At 40.2% G+C, this 25665-nt stretch overlaps 2 protein-coding genes across 2 annotated transcripts in view; both read left to right on the forward strand.

The window, feature by feature from the left end:
• The window catches only part of nfxl1 (nuclear transcription factor, X-box binding-like 1), a 34751-nt gene extending 21391 nt beyond the window's left edge, over window positions 1-13360 (forward strand). Inside the window, exons 19-25 of the mRNA XM_055156609.1 lie at window positions 247-369; window positions 1554-1708; window positions 3403-3472; window positions 8795-8899; window positions 10210-10290; window positions 10857-10910; window positions 11333-13360. Coding sequence (XP_055012584.1) covers window positions 247-369; window positions 1554-1708; window positions 3403-3472; window positions 8795-8899; window positions 10210-10290; window positions 10857-10910; window positions 11333-11518 — 774 coding nt within the window. The 3' untranslated portion in view covers window positions 11519-13360. The remainder of the gene's footprint in view (window positions 1-246; window positions 370-1553; window positions 1709-3402; window positions 3473-8794; window positions 8900-10209; window positions 10291-10856; window positions 10911-11332) is intronic.
• Window positions 13361-17075: 3715 nt separating this feature from the next.
• The window catches only part of corin (corin, serine peptidase), a 54321-nt gene continuing 45731 nt past the window's right edge, over window positions 17076-25665 (forward strand). The window contains exon 1 of the mRNA XM_055156670.1: window positions 17076-17174. Coding sequence (XP_055012645.1) covers window positions 17139-17174 — 36 coding nt within the window. The 5' untranslated portion in view covers window positions 17076-17138. The remainder of the gene's footprint in view (window positions 17175-25665) is intronic.

Genomic DNA, 25665 nt, shown 5'->3' on the forward strand with positions numbered 1-25665 from the left:
AGGCAGGTCAATTCCAAAGCCGAGGCACCCGCACTGAAAGAGTTCAGTCACCTTTTGTCCGAAGCTTGGACTTTGGAAACCTGGACAGGGACCTGCCTGAGGCTCTAAGGCTGCAGGAGGGCTCGTATGGGTTTAAGAGTTGTTGTATTTTCAGTTCTAATATGAGCATTTGGAACACATTTCTATTATTTTATGTATGTTACATGTATTAGCTCTGTTCATAACCTGCCTGTTGTTATGTTGAAGGTGAGTCCTGTTCCGTGTCACCGCCGTGGCCCCTTCTCCTGCGGACGACAGTGTGGACGACCTTTGACCTGCACCAACCACCGCTGCAGCCGTGAGTGCCATCAGGTCACCCCCAGCAACAAGGTGAAGCCCACTGTTAACTGCACAGTATAGAAAGAGAATCAAGGCAATGCCCTGAGCTGTATTTTTATCCGTAGACTTTATATATTCATGGATATTACCTAACCCGCTATCCACCGCGTTCCAAATACTAATCGAGCATGGGTGCACTTCCGGCTCTATCCACTCTGGCTCCATTTCACTTTCCATTGAAAAAACGTTGCACCTCTCTGTAACTGCTGCTGTGAGGCTCTTCATTTTGGTCGTAAAATGGTCATATTAACTCACTCTACATATTCTTTTTATTATTGTTTTATTTTACTATTTTGTCCATAAATCAAGATCAAGACAAATCAGGCACCCTCTTTCCCCCAGGTTTGATTGATAGCATTTTAATGATATTCTAATAAACCAGTGTTGTCATGATACTAACATTTTAAACTCATTTTTATACTAAGGAATTTTGTCAATACTCTATACCAGGGGTGTCAAACTCAAATTCACAGAGGGCCAAAATTAAAAACTGGGAATAAGTCGTGGGCCAAACTAAATATTGAGAAATTTCAACAACATCTGCATGTTTTCATTTGTTTTGAGATATGTAATGTTAAACCTTTTCTTAGAATATTTTCTTATTTCTTTTCTTACTTCTTAAAATAAATGCTTAATAAGTTTTACTTAAACACTGAATCCAGAACAAGCAGAATTTAAAATAATAACACAATTTAAAATAATGTCTCTAGTCTATCTGTCACCGGCAACCCATCTCTAATACATATTTGATATGATCTCGCAGGCCAAATATAATTATATCGCAGGTCAAATTTGGCCCCTAGGCCTGAGTTTAACATGTCTGCTCTATACAGATTATGATATCACAGTGAAGATAAAATGTGTATTTTTAATAGTATGTAATTTTCATATATAAAATAATAGTGCTTTCTTTACGTCACCATCAGATCCTAGACTAGTCCTGAAAAAAGCTCAAAATGATAATGAAACTTCAAGAAAGCATAACATTTATCCTGTGACTGTGACTTTTTCCAGTATTGATACCTGTGCAAATGTGTATCTAATTTCAATACATGTTTTTGTAAAAGTTAGTAGCTGATTTTCAATCCTTTTGACAACCCTAGAATGATTTGTCTTTAGCTATGTCCCCCGTTCAGCTCTTAACCTCCAGCTCTCTGTTGTTTCTCTTGTTGCAGTGTGAGGAGTGTGAGTTGGGCTGCTCTAAACCACGTCCCCCCGGTTGCCCTCACCCCTGCCCCAGGTCGTGCCACAGCGCCCCCTGCCCTCCGTGCTCTCAAACTGTCCGCCAACGCTGCCACTGCAAGATCAGTAGCCTCTACATCCCCTGCATGTCAGTGTCTGCTCAAAGACAGTATTTAAAAGGCCAATATATGGAAGATCATTTGTTCCATCAGATTTTGCATTTTAAATACCGGTGAATTTCTCACTTTGAATTTTTTTAATCTGAAAAAATAATTGAATTATTTTTATTCTGAATTTTAGTTGCTGAAATTTTAAGCATACTTTTTCAATATATTTCAAATTCAAAATAAAAATTTCACCTTTTCAACATTCAGCACAGATATTTTCAAGCCCTCACATTCAAAAGTTAAAATGCAGAGTGTAAAATTCACAACAAAGATCCAAGATGGCAAGGCAGAAGCAATGGATCCTGTGTGAGTGAGGAGGACAGCGGATGTTTTTCTTTTGGCCGTTCTCATCTGTGGGTGGAGTTTACAATTAAGAAATAAATTGATGAGGTTCTGATGAGGCTAATTCTGACCAGTCAGACTGGTTCACTGCACCATTTCCTGCTTTCCTACTTTGCATCGATTGCTTTGACCTTGGCATCTTGGATTTTTCTTTACAGTGTAAAATTCAAAATAAAAAATTCGCCTTTTGAATATTCAAACATGTTTTTTCAGAGTTAAGACATTCAAATGAGAAATTCAACAGCATTTAAAATAAAAAATCTGATGAAACAAATTATCTTCCATACCCATATTACACTATTTTCTGATCAATGTTATAATGTTTGCTCATCCCAAACAGACCTGGAGTTGTGTTTTGTTTCATTCAAACATGTTTAATGCACCAATCCTGCATGTTTAAGCTCTTCTCTCAAACGGAAAACAATCCATACGTGAAGTGCTCCACTGTGTTTTTAAACTCCATACACCTTCACTAGATTCATTTGGATCATTTCAACCCTGGAATTGCCAGTCTCTTTTGAACTAAATGTAAAAGGAGCTGTTAACTTGAAAACGGACTAATAAAGGGTTACTCAAACGTGTGTGAATGAAACTAAACATAACTCAAGAAAATTTATCTTGTGAGATTGTTTTTACATTTGGATTTGACAAAAAGGGTTTAAATTCTATCGAGATGCACCTTCCTGTGAAGCTGCATTTCCAAAAAGCAGTGCTACATTGACACAAAATATTAAAACAAAATATGGTGAGGCCAAAATTGTGAACTGAACCGCGCAAAATCGCATCTTGTCTCATTCTCGTGGACCCAATTTCATGTCTCGCATTGTGGTAGATGTCTTGTCCCATGGAAAATTAAAGGGGTTCATTTATATCACAAAGTACTTCTATCAACATGTGGGATAACCTGCTGAAAGTCAAAATGAAAAGATAGAAGTTTCATACACTTTCACTGATTGGTCTAACAAGCAGAGAGAAACAGAAAAGAAAAATCTGATATCTTTTCCCTCCACAAATTCACAACGTGCTTCTCTGAGCTTTGTTTCTGCTAAAAAAAAAAAAAAAAAAGGCTTAAGTACGTCCATCTGTGCTACCATATTTGTTTTGGTTTGTTTGGGTGCTTCACTTTTGGCTCCGCTCAAACCACAATTCTGCTCTGTGATTGGTTGGAACCCAAATGCAGACACAGGAGCGGTACATGATAGATTCATGTGAGTTTGTCAGCTCGCAAATGTCATGAGTATTCCTTTTGTTGCCTTTAGTTTAGAAAAAGTGTAGAAAAATGCATTATTTGACTGCTCTTAACATTGATGTTCTCTGCTCTGTTCTTTTACAGAGAGTGGACTTCAGCAGATGACGAGACAAAGACCAAACTGACTTCCTGCAATAACCAGTGTCCCAAAGAGGTACGAGTCATTAAAAAAGACCTATTGTGCTTGAGTCTGCTCTGTAGTTACAATCTATGACACATCTAAATCACAATACTCATCTAAAACAATTTAAAGGTCCCATCTCATTCAAAATCAACTTTTCAGAGCTGTCTACCTTCTAAGACTGATGTGTGGGCCTTGTATATACCGCCCAAGTTCGTTTTTAGATTGATTTGGTATTTTTTTAACAAATTGCAGCCTATTTCTGCCACCCTCCCACGTGACAACAAACTAAAGCTGCTACGATGATGACGCGGCAGCTACACCTATAACGCGTTTGACGTAGCAAAAAGCGCTTCACCGCCTCCCTCCCCCGCTCCACCACCTCCGGCCCACCACGTCTACCCTGCATCAGCTGATAATTCCCACATGAACACCTAAACAAAAGCGACAGCATAAGCTCATTGTTCTACACTGCAGTGAACATGATATAATTAGTTTATCTTCCAGTGTTTATTAATACTTTACCCATCAGTAATGTTCAGTTGATGTGGACGCGGTGCTTGAGCTTCGTGCTCCTCAAAGTCCTCGTCCGATTCCAGGTCCAACACATTCGGCTGAACGTGCTGTATCTCCATGATGAATAAAAGTTTATTCCTACCACTATCAGGGTGCACGTCTGTCTCCCCCTCCCTCCCTGAGATGGGTGGAGGAAGGGCGGCTCACTCGTCGCCTACGTCACGTTTGGAGGGCGGAGCCTGTGCTTTCTCAGGACGGGTGGGGGGATGAGCAATAGTCGGCCTTTCATAGTTCCTGGTCTGTGACTTTCTCCAAGAAATCAATAAGATTTCAGAGCTATTGTGTAATGGATGTTCCAAAACCCAAATTGTGCTTGTTTATGTGCAGAAGATACAATGTGAAAAGAGTTATTTTGCAGGAGATGGACCCTTTCATAAAAGAAACAAGTCAGCTAACTTTCAACAGGAGCTGACATCGCTGTAAACATCACAACACAGCACTGCATGCTGTGGGCTCCTCCTATGGATAGCTGCACATCACTCTAGCGAGCAGAGGATTTTTTTTCTCATTTCTACCAAAATTGCAACGCAACACTAACCCCGAAAAGAAAGAAATCCATTTGGGAAACAAAATGCGGACGTCAGAGTGGGCATGTACCAGTGGCAGGGAGAACTCTGGTGGATCAGAGCAATGATGTCTTGAATACTGGAGAAATAAACGAGAGGTGAAACAAATGTAACATGATTAAATGCTCAGAAAATGCAAGTTTGCAGAATAGTTCTACTTTAAGATTCTTATATTACCGTATTTGCTGCACTATAGGGCGCTCTGGATTATAAGGCGCACTGTCATAGAATGGTCTGTTTTCTACTTTAAAGGAAACACAATAGTTGGATGGGTCAGTGGGACTTTGTTTGGCGCGTTCAGGTTGACTCTGGGCTTTGTTCAGTTGTGGCGTGTAGGGAGGGTGCTGTCTGGGACCGCTGAATTGTTGGCGTGTTCACAGTGACTCAGTTGTTCAGTTGTGTCCAGAAGTGGCACATTGCACTCGCTTTTTCTTACTCCATTCTGTTCCTTGTTGGCGTCGAGTGATGAGTGTGGCTGTGGGTGTTTTTTGCTGTGCGGTTGCTGTCTGCTCCGTGTGTGTTTGTGTGTTCTGTGGGTGGTGCGGCTTTGTAGTTTACTGAAGTCGTGCTGGGACACTCGAGTGGATTGGTGTATAGGGCGCTCTGGATTGTGGGGCGCGCAGTTGTTTTTTGATGGGGTTGGAGGCTTATGAGTGCGTCCTATAGTGCAGAAAATACGGTAAGTGCGCAAATGTTTAGAAAATCTATTTAAACATTTGAACACAGTTGGTTTAAAGGTGCATTGTGTAACTTTTCTTGTAGAGGGTCTGTCACCTGTTTCTATGGATATGTCATTGCGCTGCCTGCCTACTTTACATTTATTCAACTACAGGTGGTATTATAGCCCAAAAATACCTTGAAAAACTCACATTCTGACTTTGAGCAGGGTCACCTCTCCACAGATCTGACCTGTAACTTTAGGTCTGGTTTGGTCTCCATGAAGATAGAAAGGTTTAATATTTGATTAATATAACATTCCAGATGAAGCAATAACATCTCCATGGAGAAATGCCTTTGACCGATCCTCCACCTGAAAAGTTACACAATGCAACTTTAAATCTGGTCAAGGTCCTAATTCATTCAGTAACTGCTCAGGTACAACTCCCTGTAATTGTCATTTCAATACTTGTTTTGACAGTCTAGACCTTTGTGAATTAAAATACCTATAGCGACCGTGTGTGGGACCCTCTAAAGTGAATGCAGATAGTGTAGAGTGGAGTCAGGTGCTGCTCCCTTATTTGGGCACGTCCCTCTGGCCCAGTGCATGATGGGAGGTGTGACTCTGATAAAGAGGTGACTGAGATGGATCACGGGTCCGTGGACTTATTCGGGGCTCAAATGTTGTTTTGCTTTTCAGGTTCCTGTATTCTCCTCATAACAATTACATGACTCCAGGTTGGCTTCCTTTTGTGAGCCTTGCCATAGATTTATAGATTTATCTAGTTGACAGAATTGAATTTCTCTGTTTTCTGAGGAATTTCAGAAACATCTTACCGTAGATTGTGAAATGATTTGATATCTGCAAATACGTGTTACTAGTCACAGCTTTGGGGGTGCAATAGGTTCTACTCTGTCTGAGGCTCTGTTACTACTTACATGAGCTTTGTTTTTTGACAAACCTCAGGTTAAAGAATTAGTTGGAACTGAGGTGAGATGATTTGTGCTGTTAAACAGGGGTGTGGGGGTGTGCAAAAATATCAAAATATCGTATCGTTTAATGTGACGATACAGTATTGATATCATGGGCTGCTGTATCAATATATCACCAAGAATATTTGTTGGTATATTTTACTAAATTATTTTGTTACAGCGTTACAGTTTTCTTGCTAGTTTAGAGGAAGGAAACTCATTTATCCAACACATTTGACGTATTCACTGTTTTGATGATTAAGATGTTTGTGTTTCATATTACCGTATTTTCCACACCATAGGGCGCGCTCATAAGCCTCCAACCCCATCAAAAAATGACTGTGCGCCCTGAAATCCATAGCGCCCTATATATGAATCCACTCAGGTGTCCCAGCACGACTTCAGTAAACGACAAAGCCGCACCACTTGCAGCGCACGCAAACACACACGGAGCAGACAGCAACCACACACTGAAAAACACCCACAGACACACTCATCCCTCCATGCGGTCGAGGAATGGAATGAAGGAACGAACCGAAAAAGCAAGTGCAATGTGCCACTTCTAGACACAACTCAAATCTTAGTCACTGCAAACACGCCGACAATCCAGTGGTCCCAGACAGCACCCTCCCTACACGCCACAACTGAACAAAGCCCAGAGTCACTGTGAACGCCACAAACAAACAAAACCACTGACCCATCCAAGTGTTGGGTTTGTTTAAAGTCCGGTGCGGTTTATTGGTGAAAAAGTTCGAAAATAGACCATTCAGTTACAGTGCACCTTATAATCCAGAGCGCCTATAGTGTGGAAAATACGGTAACTCTGCACAAGAAATGGTTAACAAAGACTTTTAGTATCACAGACATCATTTAGCCAATATATCATATTGAATTGTATCGAATCGACAGCTCACTTTATCTAGATATGTATCATATCGTGGCCTATGTATCGAGATATGTATCATATCGGCAGCTTCTTAGTGATACCCAGCTCTAGTCAGAAGCTAGATAGCATTATCCAGTCCATATTATTTCTATAGCACATTTCATAAACAAACCATTTCCAAAGTGCTACACAAACACATAGTAATAACAACAGTAATAAAATGATGATAAAATAAATGCTTAGATTTAATCATACTAAAAAAACTAAAAAAAATTCATCTTTAAGAGAATCATTTGGATAATTTCAGCCCTGGAATTGCCAATGTCTAGTGAAGAAAAGTTAAAAGGAGTGGTTTGAAAACTACCGCCACATGACATCACAAGGTGGAACAGAGGATTTTGAGCTTTGAAGATAGACAGACTAATAATGCAGAGTTACTCAAACATGTGTGAATGAAACAAGACACAACTTCATGTATGTTTTTGAGGAGGTAACAACATTATAACATGGCTTAAAGCTCACATAAATCAATTTTGTGTAATATAGAATCTTTAAATGGTAATGATTAAAAAGTCTGTTGGTTTTGTTCAGATAATTGAAAATATATTGAAAGTGATTTGTATTACTTTTAATTAGACAAAATCAAATTAAATCAAAAATTGAGTCTGATCAATACGAGGAAAAGAAATCGTGGCCCTGGAGATGGAATTGGCCGCTGTGCACTTGAGCACTTTGAGTTCTGAGAGCCGCAGCTAAAACAACAAACACACTGGAATGCACCAGACTGAGCCCTCTCTGTTCAATACTGTCTGAAACTAGACCGGGACTAGACCAGGACAAAACCAGGACTAAGCAGGACCTAGACTGGGACTAGATCAGGGACTAGATCAGGGACTAGATCAGGGACTAGGCCAGGGACTAGGCCAGGGGCTAAACCAGGGGCTAAGCCAGGGGTTAAGCCAGGGGTTAAGCCAGGGGTTAAGCCAGGGGTTAAGCCAGGGGTTAAGCCAGGGGTTAAGCCAGGGACCAGACCAGGGACCAGACCAGGGGCTAAGCCAGGGACTAGACCAGGGACCAGACCAGCAGCTAAGCCAGGGACCAGAGCAGGGACCAGAGCAGGGACCAGAGCAGGGACCAGACTGAGCCCTCTTTATTGTCCTGTCCAATACCATCTGAGACCAGGGACCGGACCAGAGACCGGACCAGACCAGGGAACAGACCGAGCGCTCTCTGTTGTATTGTCCAATACCATCTGAGACCAGGGGCCAGACCAGGGGCCAAGCCAGACCAGGGACCAGACTGAGCCCTTTCTGTTGTACTGCCCAATACCATCTGAGACTAGGGACCAGACCAGGGACCAGACCAAAGTTAGACTTAAACTAGGACTAAACCAAGGCTTGGCCAGAAGCTACTAACCCGATGATCAGATCAGGTGGTAGGCCAGGGTGTAGACCATGGAGTGGACCAGGCACTAGACCAGGGACAAGTTCAAGTTTAGACTAAACCAAGACTAAATCAAGGTAAAATCAAACTTGCCTGTTCAACATAGCCTCTTTATGTAATAATTTTTTCAATGTATTTATCTTTAAGTTGTAGGGCTGATGTTGTTTATGATTTATTTGTTTGTTTATTGTCCTGTACGTATCATGAGTGTCCGTAAATGCATCTTAAACTAATAAACGCCTGTGCTGTGTGTAGCTGAGCTGTGGCCATCGCTGCAGACTGCTGTGTCATCCTGGAGACTGTGGAGCTCAGTGCGTGCACAAGGTCAAACTGCGCTGCCCCTGCAGGAGGATCAAGAAGGTACAACAACAAACACTAATATACTGTACTACTCTCATCTGTCCAGCTCTTTAGGACACACTGTTTAATGTATGTAGTAACACTGAAATGCAATGGAATCATCATGACTAGTAATCATTATCTGGTTACAAAAACATGCCCAAAATGAGCAAAGAAGGCAACATTACGAGGAATGACTCCTTTCATTTCTATACATAATACACTTCAGCTGTAAATATTCTTCAGTCACCACATTTGAACCTGTATTTGGCTGAAAACTGGAGGATCTATTCCAACTTAAACCAAATTCTGTCATTGTGTCCTTAGGCAAAACACTTTGTAGTCTGAATGTGGTGTGTGCATGAGTGATTGGTGATGGTCAGTGCAAGAGTGGCTGCCTTACTTCCGTCAGTCTGCCCCAGGACTGAATGGTGGTCTGGCTTGCCACCACCTATGGCAGGGGTGTCAAACTCATTTTGGTCCGGGGGCCGTATCCAACCTACTTTGATCCCAAAGGGGCCGGATCAGAAAACTCATATATACCGCAATATATACCCCAAAAATTGCAATAAGTTCAAATATTTGTGCAGAGAAACGTAAATCTAAGTCTTTTTAATTGATGAACTCTTTCTTTTACAAAATATTATAATATTAAGAAGGACTTGAAACTTTAATAAAAATGCCATTTCAACACATTGTTTTAACATGAACTTGTATGCAAATAGGAATAAGTCAGTTTTTCTTGGAAAATCCTGCACTCGGCATCCACTTTTCTCATTTTTGACATTTTGTTGATGAGGGTGTCACGGTCAACATTCAAAACGATCGTCCTTTAAGAGTGTTTGGAAAGAGGCAAGTCTTCATTTGTGCTGCTCTGGTGGGAGGGGCCACGTACAGAGACACTGGAGACACTGCTATGCTCAGCGGCACAGAAAATTACCAATATTTTAATAGAAAATAGAATTAAAATATTTTAGGAGAAAAACAGCCGAGGGCCAGATTAAAGGTCTTGGAGGGCCGGATCCAGCCCCCGGGCCTTATGTTTGACACCTGTGACCTATGGAGTTTTTGCTTGATTCATTGTTAACAGTTTTAAGAGTAGTAATGTAATGAGTAATGATACGTAAAAGCTTTGGTAATAAAAACACAAAATAACCTTCATAATCACAGAAAATGGCGCGAATGAATAATGACACAGTGTAGTTGTCATTCATTGAGAGGTTTTCACCCTCCTGGAAAGAGCAAAAGTGTGTGGAATTATCATTAAAATGTAGTTTCTAAGTCTCAGGGAATACATTTTGATGAGCACTGAAGTGTTGTTTCTGTTACAGGAGGTGCAGTGTCACCTGTCAGCCCAGAGCAATCTCCAGTGTGATGACACCTGTAAAGAACAACAGAGGAAGGTCACACAGGTAAGACTCACCTGGACTCACCTGGACTCACCTGGACCCATCTGGTTTAGTTATTGACCTGGAACTGACTCACCTGGTCTCAGCGGGTCATGAATATTTACATTATATAAACAGTCTTGCTTTATACAGAGCATCCATTTTGTCAGTGGGATCGTAATATTTTCAATAGACTGACCAGCTGCATTTTAGTTATACATATTTACATAACATTTTGAGGAAATAATTAGGGCTATAGGTCTTTAGTCAGTTAATCGGTCAATGGAGTCTTGTAAGTGAGTGAGCTGAAGATTTGGTCATTTTGGTATTTATATAAAAATCACATTAAACTCATGATTCAGAAGTTGAATTTTTCTTTATATAAATACAATGTATCCTAGTACTACTTTTCTGCATAGAGAGTAGTTTTTGCATAAGCTAACCCTGGAGGTGTAGTCTGGTGAGATACTTGATACTTTTTGCCACACTTTCTTTTTAATCGACTTATCGATCGGGAGGACATGTCTTTAGTCGACTATAGCACTAATAAATAATTAAAAAAAATAACACCGCTCACTTCCTTTGTGCAGGTGAAGGAGGCGGAGCTTAAAGCGGCTCAGGAGGAGGAGCTTCGCAAACAACAGGTCAGCCTTTTCACATTTACTTAATTGTTTTAGTTTTATTTGGTTGATTGATGCTACCTTCGAGACATCCAGGAATTTATTGTTTACTGAGCATAATGTTATTTTTCCTGTTTTTAATGTTCCAGTTCCTTGTAAAGTGTTTTTTAAATCTGTACTGAAGAGTTTTGCTTCAAGTGAATTACAGATTAGACTAAAACACAGTTAAGGTCAATTATATGAGTTTAATTTATTTGTAAATTTACAGTATGGCTTTTTTTTTTGGCACATTTTTATAGTGGTTTATAGTGTTTTGTTTTTTTTTTCATTTTAGGAGTTGCGCTTAAATCTCTTGCGTACTTTATTTTGTAAGCGAAACTGACAATTTGGTGTTTTGCATGCTTTTATTTTGTAGGAGTTTGGCTAAAATCCACTTTATTTTGTAGGAGGAGCTTGAAGCTTTCGAGCGCCGTCTTAAAGGAGCGGGTCGGCGAAACAAGCGCAAGAGAAAAGGGGAGGAGTCTGGTGACGAGGGGCGGGGCTTGTGGGCCAGACGAGGCCTCTCATTGGTCCTGTTGTCAGTGGGAGGAGCTCTGCTGGCTGCCGCCTACTTTTACCTGACGAATAACTGAAGACAGCAGCCAATCAGAACGCAGAAGACGTGGAAGCAACCAGTCAGAAGCTGTCTTTGGTTTACGAGTATTTGCCTGTCAGTTTAAACTTTTAAAATGACCATGAACCAAACCAAAATCTTAAGAGGGAATGCCCAGTGTTCAGGACAAGTTTAACCCAGAGCTATTTAAGACTGGGTCAAATGCAGAGAACAAATTTCTTAATAATGAATCCAAGTTTCCCTTAAACAGCCTTCAGTATTTTGGGCTGTATTTCTGATCTATGTTATAATGTTTCCAAACCCTGCATATTTTTTTGAGAGTTCTTTTCTCAAACAGAAAACACTCTGTTCCACCTTGTGATGTCATGTGGTAAAACTGGAAGTAGTTTTTTTTTTTTTTCCCCATACATCTTTACTGTAATAATTTTGATCATTTCAGCCTAGGACTTGCCAATCTCTTATGAACTAAAGGTGAAAGCAGCTGTTCACTTGAAAACTACCAATACATGACATCATAAGGTGAAACAGAGCATTTTGAGCTTTGGATATGTAAACAGATTAATAATACAGAAGTACTCAGATGTGTGAATGAAACAAAGCACAGCTCCAGGTTTGTTTTTTTATAAAGAAACAACATTATAACATAGATATAAACATAGATATAAAGTAAATTTTGTGTAATATAGGACCTTTAAATGTTTAGTCTCTGAATATTTTGGTACTGATGTTCATATAATTTCAAATAGCAACATTAAAGCTCCACTGCATAACATTTCAGCCAATACATAAACATTAAAGAGACAGTTCGGAATTTTGGACATAGGACCTCATTTCCTAGTGAGCCAGAGTGTTGGAGACGTGTGGAGACACTTTTTTTAAATATTCCATTCAGTCCTTGTATTTGCAGAGGTCACTGGTGCTAGACTAGTGCAAGTCAATGGCTACTGTTAGCCTGCCACTAAAACTCTCCACAAAACACCCGAAACAAATCTATTATTACACCAGACTGTCCATGTAAATGTCCGTGTCAATAGAATCATTTTAGAAGTAAAACCAACCTTGCATTTGAAGGATTTATGTCTGAGTAGCAGCAGTGAGTTGTACTTCCTGATAGAAAGCTTGGCAGCAGCGGACTGATATATGAGAAAATAGTCCCTCAACATGCGACGATTCGTCAGATACAAGGTTAGTTTTATTTCTAACATTATTCTATTGACACAGACATTCACATGGACAGTCTGGTGTAATAATAGATTTGCCTTGGTTACACTGTGGAGTGGGTAAGACTGTTTTTAGTGGCAAGCTAATTAAGGCCATTAACTTGTGCTAGCCTAGCACCAACAACCTCTACAAATACAAGGACTGGATGGATTATTTCCAAAAGTGTCTCCACACATCTACAGCACTGTAGCTCACTACGAAATGAGGCCCTATGTCCAAAATTCCGAACTGTTCCTGTAAACTAAAGTAAATGCATGTCTTTAATTACTGGTGTTTTTAATGAAATATAATATATTATTGACAAACCTGCATCTTTAATGTAAGCGGACTCACCTATCCACAGACCTTACTTGGCAATGTGATGGAATGGGCACTACTTGCTCGTGTCCATGGAAATGTGATCGCTTTGCCTGCAATGTTCCACAGTAGGGCTTTAACTTATCCATCTTTGCTGCTGAATCTCCTCACACTAAAAATCCACCTCTTATTGGTTGTGTTTTATTATGGGATGCTAATTTGAAAGAAAATGTAGAAATAATGATCTTATTATTGTCATCTTCTTAATCTGGATTGGTAAAACTGGAACTGGAGTTTGAAATGAAATGTTGTAAAATGATAAATAAATGCATTTGACTCAAAAGCTGTTTTGTTAAAATGATTAAAAGGCGTTTATCTGCATGTTCCTTCCTCTGTATCGTGTATTCACGCTTTACTATCACTGAGTTCATCTCAAGGAAGAACACTCGTTGTCATGGTCACTGACATGTTATATCTTTGCGTTGCCTGTTCCACAGTATGGTCTTAAACGTATTGATGCTGCAGAATGTTAGGGTAAAAAAAAAAAACTAGGCTTATCTATTTTGTATAATCACTTCTGTAGTTCATTATTGTACCGAGGTCATTTGAAGATAAAGGCTCTGATCACAGCTGTGACATTCATAGATATACAGTATATGTCAAGACAAAAGCGGAATATTCCAATCTATCTAGAAGCAAACTAAAAAGGACAAGAACTACTGATAGGGTTGATGTCAAGACTTGTTAGCCAGAAAACATCCCTCCTCACCCTGTTTTCCTCAACAATACCATATTCAGTATATTGAGCTCCTAGTTTTTGAATGTTACAATATACTTTTGAAACATTCTTACTGTGATTATGGATGTGTCAGCAGATCTGATCTGGAAACAGTAGCTCAGTTGGTTGAGTGTTTGTCCTCTGATCTGAAGGTTGGAGGTTTGAATCCTGCTCCCAACCTAAACAGTTTGAGTGAAAACGTTGTGTTTTCTTCTAATAAGCAGAAAATACAAAGTTTCTGTATGATAAGATGACAAAATAAATTTTCTAAATATAGCTTGAGTGCTCAGATGTGCTCATCACTGGTTGGCGGTGCAATTCTAGCTCCCACATATGCATACTGCTGTTGTGTCCTTGGGCAAGCACTTAACTCACCTTGCCCCCAGTGTCCTTGGCCACTGTTGTATGAATGGGTGAGAATGGGGGAGTGGTTCCTTGTTATAAAGAGCTTTGAGTGACTTGAAGGTGGAAATGTGCAGTATACAAATATGACCATTTAGCATTAGCATGCTTGTCATAGTGTGATGTGGAATATTCCACATGTCAGGGGCGGTGCCAGTTTTGGTTGGAGGAGCTGTGGGGGTGCTGAGGTTTTCAGTGTGCGTGCTCATGTACCATGTTAATGTAGAGCCTTTTAACAATGGAGTGCACCCCCACCACCTACCATGTTTGAGTCACTATGATACGTGAGTGATACGAACGGAGAGAAAATAGTGCCAAGTGATTATGAGGTCTGACTTTTTTGAGGACGAAGGTTTTGTGATGCAGATGTAACACTCTTTTGAACACATATTGTTTTGAGAAGAAAAACGCTTTATTTTAATGTCCCCAGCCAACTTGCCGGAATACTTTTGTCAGCACCAAAACCGGCCAGTACCTCGCCTCACCGGACACTGTCGGGGGTAAGTCAGTGTGGATGCACGACACTGTTGATGGGGATGCCATACAGATTCATGTAAAAAAAACAAAAAACTATCCCTTTAAAACTGTTTAAATGTAATATAATTAGAGCCAGTAATGTAATAACGGTCAATATCATAATCATTTTAAATGTAATAAACCAGTAATGTAATACACCAGTGGTTCAAACATTTCTCACCAAGTATCACCAAAGAAAAGATAGTACCACCAGATCTAAACCAGGTCTATAACAGGACTATTCCAGGTCTAATCTAGGACTGAACCAAGTCTATAAGTGGACTCCATCATTAATCTACATCTAAATAAGAAATTATCAAAAGGAGGATAAATATGTGAATAAAAACAAGTCTAAATTAGCAAACTAACAAACTGAAACCTGAAGGAGCTTGCATGCGTAGAACTATAATAAAATGGTTATAGATCCAAACTTGCGTGTCACCAGTGTACATGTCCCACAGTGAGAAAACCCCCAAAGCTGTAATAAGTGATTCTATTTTTAACTGGTTCTCTTTTCTCTGATAATGTAATAACTGCAGCCAGTAAAGTAGTCATTCTTGTCAAAATGTGATCACGTTATTGGCTCACACTTGTTATTGCATTATTGGCCCATTATTACATCATGCTGTTGTTACATTTAATCTTGGACAAATTTATTATTTTATTGGTAGTTGGTAGTGGGGGGGGCCTCGTTGCTGCTGCAATTTGCGTTCTCTTCGTGCAGCCTATTTTAGCCTATCAGCTTTTTTAGCCTACCAGCCTATCAGTTTTTAATGTTTATCTGAAAATAACTGCTCAGTATTCGGTCATTTTTGGGTAATTTAAAGACAGATTTGGGATTGGGACAACAGCTTTAAATTTTGTGACTGTCCCTAATTTGTCTCATTTTGTGGTTGGTACTTGAACATTTTTGGCCGAGATTGGATTTGCTAATGAAAGTGGGGTTAAAAAAAAAAAAAAGTGGGGAGATTTTTGTCCAATCTCCATTTAGATTGGACAAAAAAAATTGTAAGTGCTGGTGGGTTGCGTCTTTTGAGAAGCTGTAATTCCAAAAATCATTGCTAGAATAATCACAAAAATATTAAATGAAGTAAACATGAATTCTGAAGCCGACATTGGGAACTAAATCGGACTATTTACACCTTAGAAATGATGTCAAAATCTCATCTTGTCTCGTTCTCGTGGACCCAATCTTGTGTCTCGTCCTGTGGAAATTGTTTCTCTCATTTCCAGATGGAAAATATTTACCGATATTTTATTATTCAGGAAAATCATAACACTAGTATTTCTCCATATAAATTTACAAATATTAGTTAAATCCTTAAACCAGATGGTGGGGGGCACTGGTCATTCTAGGGGAGGCCAGTGCCCCTTCAAGCCCCCCCTGGCGTCGCCCCTGCCCCCTGTGCCCAACACCGCCAGAAAAGTTCCTTAGTGCACCTTTACGATTTTAACGGTTTAATTCAAGAAGAGCAGCCATGGACAAATGTATTCCCCTACAGATTACATACCCCAAAATGTAGTTTGTAATGGAATCTATTAAGTTACTTCAGGTCAGTAACGTAATCTGAATACTTTGGATTACTTGATATTGTCGTGTTTTTTAAAACCACATCCTGAAAATTCATGTTTGTTCTCTTCAAATTGGCCCTGGTTTAGACCTGGTTTAGACCTGGTTTAGTCCTGGTTTAGTTCTGGTTTAGTCCTGGTTTTAGTTCTGGTTTAGTTCTGGTTTAGTCCTGGTTTAGTTCTGGTTTAGTCCTGGTTGAGTCCTGGTTTAGTCCTGGTTTTAGTCCTGGTTTTAGTTCTGGTTTAGTTCTGGTTTAGTCCTGGTTTAGTTCTGGTTTAGTCCTGGTTTTAGTCCTGGTTTTAGTCCTGGTTTAGTCCTGGTTTAGTTCTGGTTTAGTCCTGGTTTAGTCCTGGTTGAGTTCTGGTTGAGTCCTGGTTTAGTCCTGGTTTAGTCCTGGTTTTAGTCCTGGATTTAGTCCTGGTTTTAGTCCTGGTTTAGTTCTTGTTTAGTCCAGGTTTAGTCCTGGTTTAGCCCAAAATGTGAAAACATGAAAATACCACCATGTAATCCATTTATTTCAACAAACAAACAAAACAAATTTCAACTGTAATCCAATTACCACTCACTGAAACAGTAACTGTAACTGAATACAGTTACTCATAATTTGTACTCTGATTACGTACATGTAATCTGTTACTCCCCAACACTGGCCGTGGAATACATCTCGAAGAGCACAAAACTATCCCTCGTTCTCTGTCCCCCTCTCCTCTCTCTCTCCCCCCTGCTCTCCTCTGCTCCGTTTGTCTCTCTCGCTGTGACGTCAGCCGGTGGGGGCGTGTCGTGCGTGTGTCCTCGAGCCTCTCCGGAGCGGCTCACGAGGCGCGCTCAGAGGAGGGTCTCGCGCTGCAGCAGCTCATGTCCGGCGCGCGAGCCCAGCACACCTTCAGCGAGGTAAGACTCCGCCATTCCCCGCGAACCGAACTATTTGTTACGCCGGAATACCGCGTTTAGGCTCCGGTGACCGCTCCAAGAGTGGGGCAAGTGGGGCTAGTTTTCACGACATACTTGGGCTAAAAATAAAAAAAATAATAAAATAAAATAAATTGAGTTGAATTCAGAATGACCAAATTATTATCTACGATTAAATTTATTTATTTATTTTTTTATTTTATTTTAATTTATTTACATTATATATTTTTTTCCGAGATTTTGTCAAAGTATTTTAATCAAATATGCCTTTTTTTATTACCAAAACACGTTATTTTTTAATAGTTTGCTGTATCTTTACTCAAAATATTTCAACCAAGTATCCTAGCGCTTCCAAATTTCAAATTGTTAAAAAAACGACTCAAACTTCGGTCATTCCCGCGTTAAATCTTCTTAAAGACTTTGTTCATTTTGACATACTGTTATTTCATGTCGGTCTTGTAAATTTTTTTACTAATTCAATCTAAAATAATGCACTTTTTTTTATACCAGAGACGCTATCAGACAGAGTTTTTGTGCAGCATGTTAGTTTAATTTTCTTCTAAAGCTCATTTAGATTCACGGTGCGCTCCCGTAATGTCTCCCGTCTGCGAACTGGAGCACCAAGTCTTAATTTTTTATATATTTATTTAAGCTTTTTTTATTAGTTCTAAATTCGTTATTTTAGATGTGTCGTGTTTTCTTTTTCTTATAATTTGCCTTGAAATATGAACATTGTAATGAAGTCATACAGATGTGTTTAGACTATTCAAGTTACATATATAAATTAATTTTGTGGATGCCAGTAATTTTACTATGGCGATATTTTCTCAATTTTTATGTTAAAATGTAGTTTCTTGTGTAGTTTGAACATTTTGTCCTGAAATTGCATTGGAGGTTCTTAATAGTTTCCTACAGTGTGTGTTAGACCTGGTTTAGTCTAGGTTTAGTACTACAACTATGTGTTCTACCTGCAGTGGTCAGTCGGTTTAGTTCTGGGTTAGACCTAGATTAGTCTTGGGTTTGATTTGGTCCTGGTTTAGTCCTGGTTTAGACCTGGTTTAGTCCTATCTTAGTTGTTTAGTCCTGGTTCAGCACAGCTCTGTAATCCTTGAATGATCAGCATCAATCTAACGTGTTTTAAAGTAGTGGGTTGGACCAGGGTTAGTTCTGAATTAGACTGGTTTAGTCCTGGTTTAGTCCTGAGTTAGACCTGATTTAGTCCTGAGTTAGACCTGGTTTAGTCTTGAGTTAGACCTGGTTTAGTCCTGAGTTAGACCTGATTTAGCCCTGAGTTAGACCTGGTTTAGTCCTGAGTTAGACCTGGTTTAGTCCTGAGTTAGACCTGGTTTAGTCATGAGTTAGATCTGGTTTAGTCCTGAGTTAGACCTGGTTTAGTCCTGAGTTAGACCTGGTTTAGTCCTAAGTTAAACCTGGTTTAGTCCTGAGTTAGACCTGGTTTAGTCCTGAGTCCTGAGTTAGACCTAGTTTTAGTCCTGAGTTAGACCTGGTTTAGTCCTGAGTTAGACCTGGTTTAGTCCTGAGTTAGACCTGGTTTAGTCCTCAGTTAGACCTAGTTTAGTCCTGAGTTAGACCTGGTTTAGTCCTGAGTTAGACCTGGTTTAGGGCTCCACTTTAGAACAAATAGAGCTCTGTAATCAGCTCTGTAATCCTTGAATGATCAGCATCAATCTAACGTGTTTTAAAGTAGTGGGTTGGACCAGGGTTAGTTCTGAATTAGACCTGGTTTAGTCCTGAGTTAGAACTGGTTTAGTCCTGAGTTAGACCTGATTTAGTCCTGAGTTAGACCTGGTTTAGTCTTGAGTTAGACCTGATTTAGCCCTGAGTTAGACCTGATTTAGTCCTGAGTTAGACCTGGTTTAGTCCTGAGTTAGACCTGGTTTAGTCCTGAATTAGACCATGTTTAGTCCTGAGTTAGACCAGGTTTAGTCCTGGGTTAGACCAGGTTTAGTCCTGAGTTAGACCAGGTTTAGTCCTGAGTTAGACCTGGTTTAGTCCTGAGTTAGACCTGGTTTAGTCCTGAGTTAGACCTGGTTTAGTCATGAGTTAGATCTGGTTTAGTTCTGAGTTAGACCTGGTTTAGTCCTGAGTTAGACCTGGTTTAGTCCTAAAGTTAAACCTGGTTTAGTCCTGAGTTAGACCTGGTTTAGTCCTGAGTTAGACCTGGTTTAGTCCTCAGTTAGACCTGGTTTAGTCCTCAGTTAGACCTGGTTTAGTCCTGAGTTAGACCTGGTTTAGTCCTGAGTTAGACCTGGTTTAGTCCTCAGTTAGACCTAGTTTAGTCCTGAGTTAGACCTGGTTTAGTCCTCAGTTAGACCTAGTTTAGTCCTGAGTTAGACCTGGTTTAGTCCTGAGTTAGACCTGGTTTAGGGCTCCACTTTAGAACAAATAGAAAGTGATTTTTGGACAGTACTTTTCATTCTTTTATGTTGTTTTGTAATTAAAAATACAGGTTTTTGCTCATGTTTCTAACCCTAAATTAGATCTTATTTGTCCTGGTTTAGACCTCATTTATTCCTGTCTTTGTAAGACCTCATTTAGTCCCCATTTAGATATTGATTGGACCTGGTTTAGTCCTGTTTTAGTCCCTGATTAGACCTGGTTTAGTTTTGTTTTAGACACTGGTTAGCCCTGGTTTAATTCAGTTTTAGTCCCTGGCTGGACCTGGTTTAGTCCTGGTTTAGTCCTGGTTAGACTTACAGCTGTCAAGATAATTACTACATCAACTTATTGTTCAATATATGAAAGCTGGAACTACATAGTTGAGGTTCAATATTTATCATACGGTACTTTTTCTTGGTAAAAGTGTGGAGATTTGGAGTATTTTAGTTGTAACATGATAAGATTTGAGCTGTAAAGATGTAGAAAAAGTGACATTTATAGCTAATTACTGGCACATTATCTTATGTATTTGTTGCAGCTCAGGCCTTTTAATGAGACGGTCTATTTTAAAATGGTTTACTGAGAAGATCCTGCTTCATTTTTATTCTGTCAGATGCATAAAGCTATTTAATTTGTATCTTTTATTGCTGTATAAAGTTGTTAATTGTGACAGGACTGGGCTAGACCTGGTTTAGTTCTGTTTTGGACTTTGGTAAGTTCTAGTTTAGTCAGTTTTTGGTCCCCGGGCTGGTTAGGTCTGGTTTAGTCTGGTTTTGCTCCCTCTGCTGGTCAGACCTGGTTAAGTCCTTTTTTGGCCCTGGGTTGGTCAGACCTGGGTTAGTCCTGGATTATTCCTATTTTAGTCCCTGGTTAGTCCTGGTTAAGTCCCTGTCAGTTTTTGATCTCCAGGCTGGTTAGTTCTGGTTTAGTCTGATTTTGTTCCCTCTGTTGGTCAGACCTGGTTTAGTCCTGGTTTACCTGGTTTAGTCCCTGGTCCTGGTTTAGTTTAGTTTAGTAGACCTGGTTTAGTCCTGGTTTAGCCCTGGTTTAGTCCCTTTAGTCCTGGTTTAGACCTGGTTTATTGGTTTAGCCCTGGTTTAGTCCTGGTTTAGTCCTGGTTTAGACCTGGTTTAGTCCTGGTTCAGCCCTGGTTTAGTCCTGGTTCAGTCCTGGTTTAGTCCTGGTTTAGCCCTGGTTTAGTCCTATTTTAGCCCTGGTTTAGTTCTGGCTTAATTCTGGTTTAGACCTGGATATAGACCTGGTTTAGCTCTGGTTTAGATCTGAACACGGACCTGGTTTAGTCCTGGTTTAGTTCCGGACCTTGACTTGGTTTTGGACTAAGGAGGTTCTGAACAGTGACAGGTTAAACACCTCCAGATGTTTTTCTCTTTCAGTTCAGACCAGAACCCAACTCCTCCCTCAGTAAAACACATGTAGTTTTGTCCAGGTTTTGTCCTGGGTTTTTCCTGGTTTTGTCCTTTTTCAGTCTGGTTCTGTGATGCTTCAATCTTGGTTCAGTCCTGGTTCAGTCCTGGTCTAGTCTTGGTTCAGTCTTGGTTCAGTCCTGCTCTAATCCTGGTTGAGTCCTGGTTCAGTCCTGGTTCAGTCCTGGGTTTAGTCCTTGCTCAGTCCTGCTCCAGTCCTGCTCCAGTCCTGGTTCAGTCCTGGTTCAGCCCTGTTTAAGTCCTGGTTCTGTACTTTTTAAATGGTCCTATACAAACCCAGCTTGGTGCAGTTTCTGTTTAGTGACGCTAAAGTCGTTAATTCTTTTGAATGGATTCTAAAGAGAAAGACAGCGCCGTAAAAACCTTAAACCTTTTGTTAAAGCACCCGTGTACAAAGTCTGTGCATTCTTGTTTTTCACACGGTGTCGATCTTTACACCTGCTGTCCACTGGGCACTCAAACAAATCAACGACCAGTTAATAATCAATACTGAAACTCAGACAAGTATCAATACAGAAGAAACAATGACATAATAAATAGGACAAAGTTGGACGGTTGTCGTGATCCGTATCAGAACTAGTATAAGACAACACAGTAAAGACCATCTTTATGCATGATATGACGAACTCGTGATTATTTTAGTAGTCCACTAGTCAAACAACTTGGGATGGGACAAGATCTCGCTACACAAAAATGCCTCAAGGCTGTATGCACGTGAGAAAAATTACAGCGTGAGATTTTTTTCCCCATTTAGATTGGACAAAAAAACTGTAAGTGCTGGTGGGTTGCGTCTTTTGAGAAGCTGTATTTCCAAAAAAGTATTGTTAGAATGATAACAAAATATATATAAATATTAAATGAAGTAAGCACAAATTCTGAAGCCGACTTCGGGAACTAAATCGAACTATTTACATCTTAGAAATTATGTCAAAATCTCATTCTTGTGGACCCAATCTTGTGTGTCGTCTTGTCTTGTGGAAATTGTCCCTCGTTTCTAGATGGAAAACATTTAGCAATATTTTATTATTCAGGAACATCGTAACACTAGTACTCCTCCATATAAATTTACAAATATTAGTTAAATCCTTAAACCAGACCTATTCTGCAAAATTGTCTTTTCTTTAAAGGGCCCATCTCATGCCAAATAACTCTTTTCACATTGTATCTTTTGCACATAAACAAGCACAATTTGGGTTTTGGAACATCCATTACACAATAGTTCTGAAATCTTACTGATTTCTTGGAGTCAGTCACAGACCAGGAACTATGAAAGTCCGACTCTTGCTCATCCCCCCGCCCGTCCTGAGAAAGCACAGGCTCCGCCCTCCAAATGTGACGTAGGCTCTGAGTGAGCCGCCCTTCCTCCGCCCATCTCAGGGAGGGAGGGGGAGACAGGCGTGCACCCTGATAGTGGTAGGAATAAACTTTTATTCATCATGAAGATGTAGCGCATTCAGCCGCATGTGTTGGACCTGGAATCGGACGAAGACTTTGAGGTGCACGAAGCTCAAGCACCGCGTCCACATCAACTGAACATTACTGATTGGTAAAGTATTAATAAACGCTAGTAGATCAACTTATTATATCGTGTTCACTGCACTGTAGAACAATGAGCTTATGCTGTTGCTTTTGTTTAGGTGTTCATGTGGGAATTGTCAGACAATGCTGGGTGGAGGCGGTGGAGCGGGGGAGGGGTCGGGTGCGAAGCGCTTTCTGCTACGTCAAACGCGTCATAGGTGTTTCTGCCGCGACATCGTTGTAGCAGCTTTAGTTCGTTGTCACGTGGGAGGGTGGCAGAAATACGCTGCAATTTGTTAAAAAAAAAAAAAACGCAGAATCAATCTAAAAACCACTTCAGCAACATATACAAGGCCCACACATCATTCTTAGAAGGTAGAAAGCTCTGAAAAGTTGAGTTTGCATGACATGGGCCCTTTAATCGCTTATTTTCATACGCCATTTTCATCACCACCGACACATGCCCACTGCTCTGTACTTATTTCCTTCTCCAATTAAATTTTCAGTTGTATGCGTAGGATTCGGCAGTGTGGTCATTTTGGTGCAAATAAGAAAAAACATCTGCTGCTCGTCAGTGTGATGTGCAGCAGCTCTCCACAATGGGGCCGACTCTTTGTTGTGATGACGTTTATGATGACGTCAGCTTCCACTGCGCACCACAGTTTTGTAAAGCGGAAATCAGCGCACTTGTTTCTTTTGTTAACTTATTTTAGATCAGTAGTGTGATTTAAAAAGTGCAAATTCTGACATAATGATCCACAGGTGTCATAGATTCATAACTATCCAAACTAGGGATTGGCATGATTAGTCGATTAATCGATAATTGATTATTAAGAATTTCATCGATTACGTTAATTTTAATCGACAAACCGAATGTAGGTTGCTGTGTGTAGCGTGACCAAACAGGGGTCTGTACATGTGTCTCTCTCCACTCAGAAGGAGCGAGACACAACGTACCGAAGCACAAATGTGTATTTAACGATCACTTGTACAAGAAATTCCACGCTTTCCGTTGCGTTCGGGACAAGTGTGAGTCCATGTGCACAGTGTACAAAGCAGCACATATGTTTCGGTGTCCAGTGGGAAAAAGTTTTACCAGGTGAGAGTCGCGCAATGTCGATGACGAGTCCCCACCTCCCTCCCCCCGTACGGTGTCCTGGTTTTGACAAACACAAATATGGTCACACTAACCTGTATTCCACTGAGTCATGTCTTTTAATCCAACAGAAGTTAAACCGCATCAGCGCACAAGAGCTGGAGTTTTATCTTCGCTGAGTTTATGCAAATTAGCGATGCGGTTTTAAGTTTTGTTTCTGGGAGAGTTGCACAAAACTGAATTAAACACATTATAATGTCAAACGGACTGCTGTGGCTCTAGAGTGGTTACGGTTTATTTGTCGTAAAGTTTATTTATGCAGATTAATAGTGCAGATAGTAATAATAATGATGATCATTTTAATATCAAAACGTTAATGATTAATCGATAATCGATCGTTAATTCTTCCGACGATCGATTAAGAAAATTTCATCGAATGCCCATCCCTAATCCAAACCCACTTTTATTTCTACAGCACATTTTACAAACAAAGCAGTTTCCAAAGCGCTGCACAAAGATCATAAAATGAAGACAACAAAAAGGTAAATTGCTAAACTTCAGCCATACCCGTCCTAAAACATTAAAACCAGTCAAATCAAATAAAAGCAAAACCATAAAAATCATACAATGGCAATAAATAAGTCAGATAAATAAAAGACACAGAGGACCACACAGCTCACATGGTGTTAAAAGCCAGAGAATAAAAGTGAGTTTTAAGACGAGACTTAAAACTCTCGACTGTGGGAGCTGTTGGGACATGGGGGGGCAGAACTTTCCAGAGCTTGGGGCCGGTCACAGAGAAGGTCCTGTCCCCCCGGTTTTAAGTCTCCTCTTAGGCCCCATGAGCTGGAGCTGGACCTCAGACCTCAGAGCGTGTGTCGGGGTGTAAGTTTGGCTGAGATCTGAGACGTACTGAGGGGCCAGTCTATTCAAAGCTTTAAAAACAATCAATAAAATCTTAAAACTCTAAAATGAACTGGAAACAAATGCAATGACGCTTAAATCGTGGTAATGTGCTCACCATAGGGCACACACAAGCAGTCTTTAAAAACACACTAGTGCCTGCTATGTTATGTCAATTATGTAGTGCACCTTTAATAGAAATATAAGAAACAGTGAACTATACTTGCAGTGTAGTATAGCAGCATTAGTGTTTGTAGTAGTAGTAGTATATTTAGATTTTAGACTGATTTATTTAAAGGGACAGTGCATATTAATGAGCATAGAATAGAAACATGACAGAATTATCCCGATGACTACTTTCCATCTGTAGTGTAGTCCCCGGCAGGACTGGTTTAGTCCTGTTTAGTCCCTGAGTATAGACTTGTTTTAGTCCCTGAGTATAGACTTGTTTTAGTCCCTGAGTATAGACCTGGTTTAGTCCCTGGGTATAGACCTGGTTTAGTATAGACCTGGTTTAGTCCCTGGGTATAGACCTGGTTTAGTCCCTGGGTATAGACCTGGTTTAGTCCCTGGGTATAGACCTGGTTTAGTCCCTGGTTAATCCTGTTTTAGTCCCTGGGCATAGACCTATTTCAGTCCCTCGGTATAGACCCTGTTTTTGTCCCTGGGTATAGACCTGGTTTAGTCCTGTTTTAGTCCCTAGTTAAGACTGATTTAGTCCTGTTTTGATCCATAGTTAAACCTGGTTTAGTCCTGTTTTAGTCCCTGGGCATAGACCTGGTTTAGTCCTGTTTTATTCCCTGGGTACAGACCTGGTTTAGTCCTATTTTAATCCCTGGGTACAGACCTGGTTTAGTCCTGTTTTATTCCCTGGGTACAAACCTGGTTTAGTCCTGTTTTAGTCCATGGGTACAGACCTGGTTTAGTCCTGTTTTAGTCCCTGGGTACAGACCTGGTTTAGTCCTGTTTTAGTCCCTGGTTACAGACCTGGTTTAGTCCTGTTTTAGTCCCTGGGTACAGACCTGTTTTAGTCCCTGGGTACAGACCTGGTTTAGTCCTGTTTTAGTCCCTGGGTACAGACCTGGTTTAGTCCTGTTTTAGTCCCTGGTTA

This window comes from Boleophthalmus pectinirostris, unplaced genomic scaffold, assembly GCF_026225935.1.
Source record: "Boleophthalmus pectinirostris isolate CB_2022bp ecotype Guang Dong unplaced genomic scaffold, ASM2622593v1 HiC_scaffold_20, whole genome shotgun sequence".
Lineage (NCBI taxonomy): Eukaryota > Metazoa > Chordata > Actinopteri > Gobiiformes > Gobiidae > Boleophthalmus > Boleophthalmus pectinirostris.